Here is a 1,221-nt window from a genome sequence, read left to right as displayed (position 1 = left end):
ACACAGCTGATGTACCAGCTGAAGTGACAGAAGTATCGCGGAGAAGCAAAGAGATTGACTCCATACTAATACGACTTATAACTGACACGTCCAACCCTGTAGACCCTGGAAGCGCTAGAACTAGTCAAGGCACCAGCGCTTACGTCTACAATGGTACAACCACAGGATCAGAATGATGGAAAGCATAATGGAAGGTAATTACATAGGTTCCATGTCATACTCGCCTTCCTCCTCATCAAATTCACCTTCCTCCTCAGCGGTAGCATCCTGGTATTGTTGATACTCAGAAACCAAATCGTTCATGTTGGATTCGGCCTCGGTGAATTCCATCTCATCCATGCCCTCACCAGTGTACCAGTGGAGGAAAGCCTTCCTTCGGAACATTGCAGTGAATTGTTCAGCCACCCGCTTGAACATCTCCTGGATGGCAGTGGAGTTACCCAAGAAGGTCACAGCCATCTTGAGACCCTTGGGTGGGATATCGCAGACACCACTCTTGATGTTGTTGGGGATCCACTCGACAAAGTAGCTTGAGTTCTTGTTCTGGACATTCAGCATTTGCTCGTCGACCTCTTTAGTCGACATTCGGCCACGGAAGAGAGCGGTTGCTGTCAGATATCGTCCATGTCTAGGATCGGATGCACACATCATGTTCTTAGCATCAAACATCTGCTGAGTCAATTCGGGCACGGTCAGGGCGCGATATTGCTGAGAGCCGCGAGAGGTGAGGGGGGCGAAGCCCGTCATAAAGAAGTGTAATCGGGGGAATGGGATCATGTTGACCGCAAGCTTACGGAGATCAGCGTTGAGCTGACCGGGGAATCGCAAGCAAGTAGTGACACCAGACATAGCAGCAGATACCAAATGGTTGAGGTCACCGTAAGTAGGCGTTGTGAGTTTCAAAGTCCTGAAGCAAATGTCATAGAGGGCCTCGTTGTCGAGTACCATGACCTCATCAGCGTTCTCAACAAGCTGATGTACTGACAAGGTAGCATTGTAAGGCTCCACGACAGTGTCGGACACTTTAGGGGAGGGGAACACGGAGAATGTCTCCATGATCCGATCAGGGTACTCTTCACGAATCTTGGAGATCAAGAGAGTTCCCATACCAGATCCGGTACCACCACCCATAGAATGGCAGATTTGGAAACCCTGCAAGCAATCGCAACCTTCAGCCTCCTTACGGACGACATCAAGGACGGAATCAATTAATTCAGCACC

The 1,221-nt window shown here is 49.6% G+C and overlaps 1 protein-coding gene across 1 annotated transcript; it reads right to left on the bottom strand.

Moving 5' to 3' along the window:
- Positions 1 to 126: 126 nt before the first annotated feature.
- Positions 127 to 1,131, bottom strand: Pmar_PMAR004898 (beta-tubulin, putative; the record flags this gene model as incomplete). The annotated part of the gene is made up of 1 exon (XM_002768924.1): positions 127 to 1,131. One exon carries the CDS (start codon positions 1,129 to 1,131, stop codon positions 199 to 201), a length of 933 nt encoding a protein of 310 aa, XP_002768970.1. The 3' UTR covers positions 127 to 198.
- Between the last annotated feature and the right edge of the window lie 90 nt (positions 1,132 to 1,221).

The sequence above is a fragment of the Perkinsus marinus genome (assembly GCF_000006405.1).
Source record: "Perkinsus marinus ATCC 50983 genomic scaffold scf_1104296966774, whole genome shotgun sequence".
Lineage (NCBI taxonomy): Eukaryota > Perkinsozoa > Perkinsida > Perkinsidae > Perkinsus > Perkinsus marinus.
The sequence above is the reverse complement of the archived record's forward strand: the minus strand, read 5'-3'. Positions and strand labels throughout refer to the sequence as shown.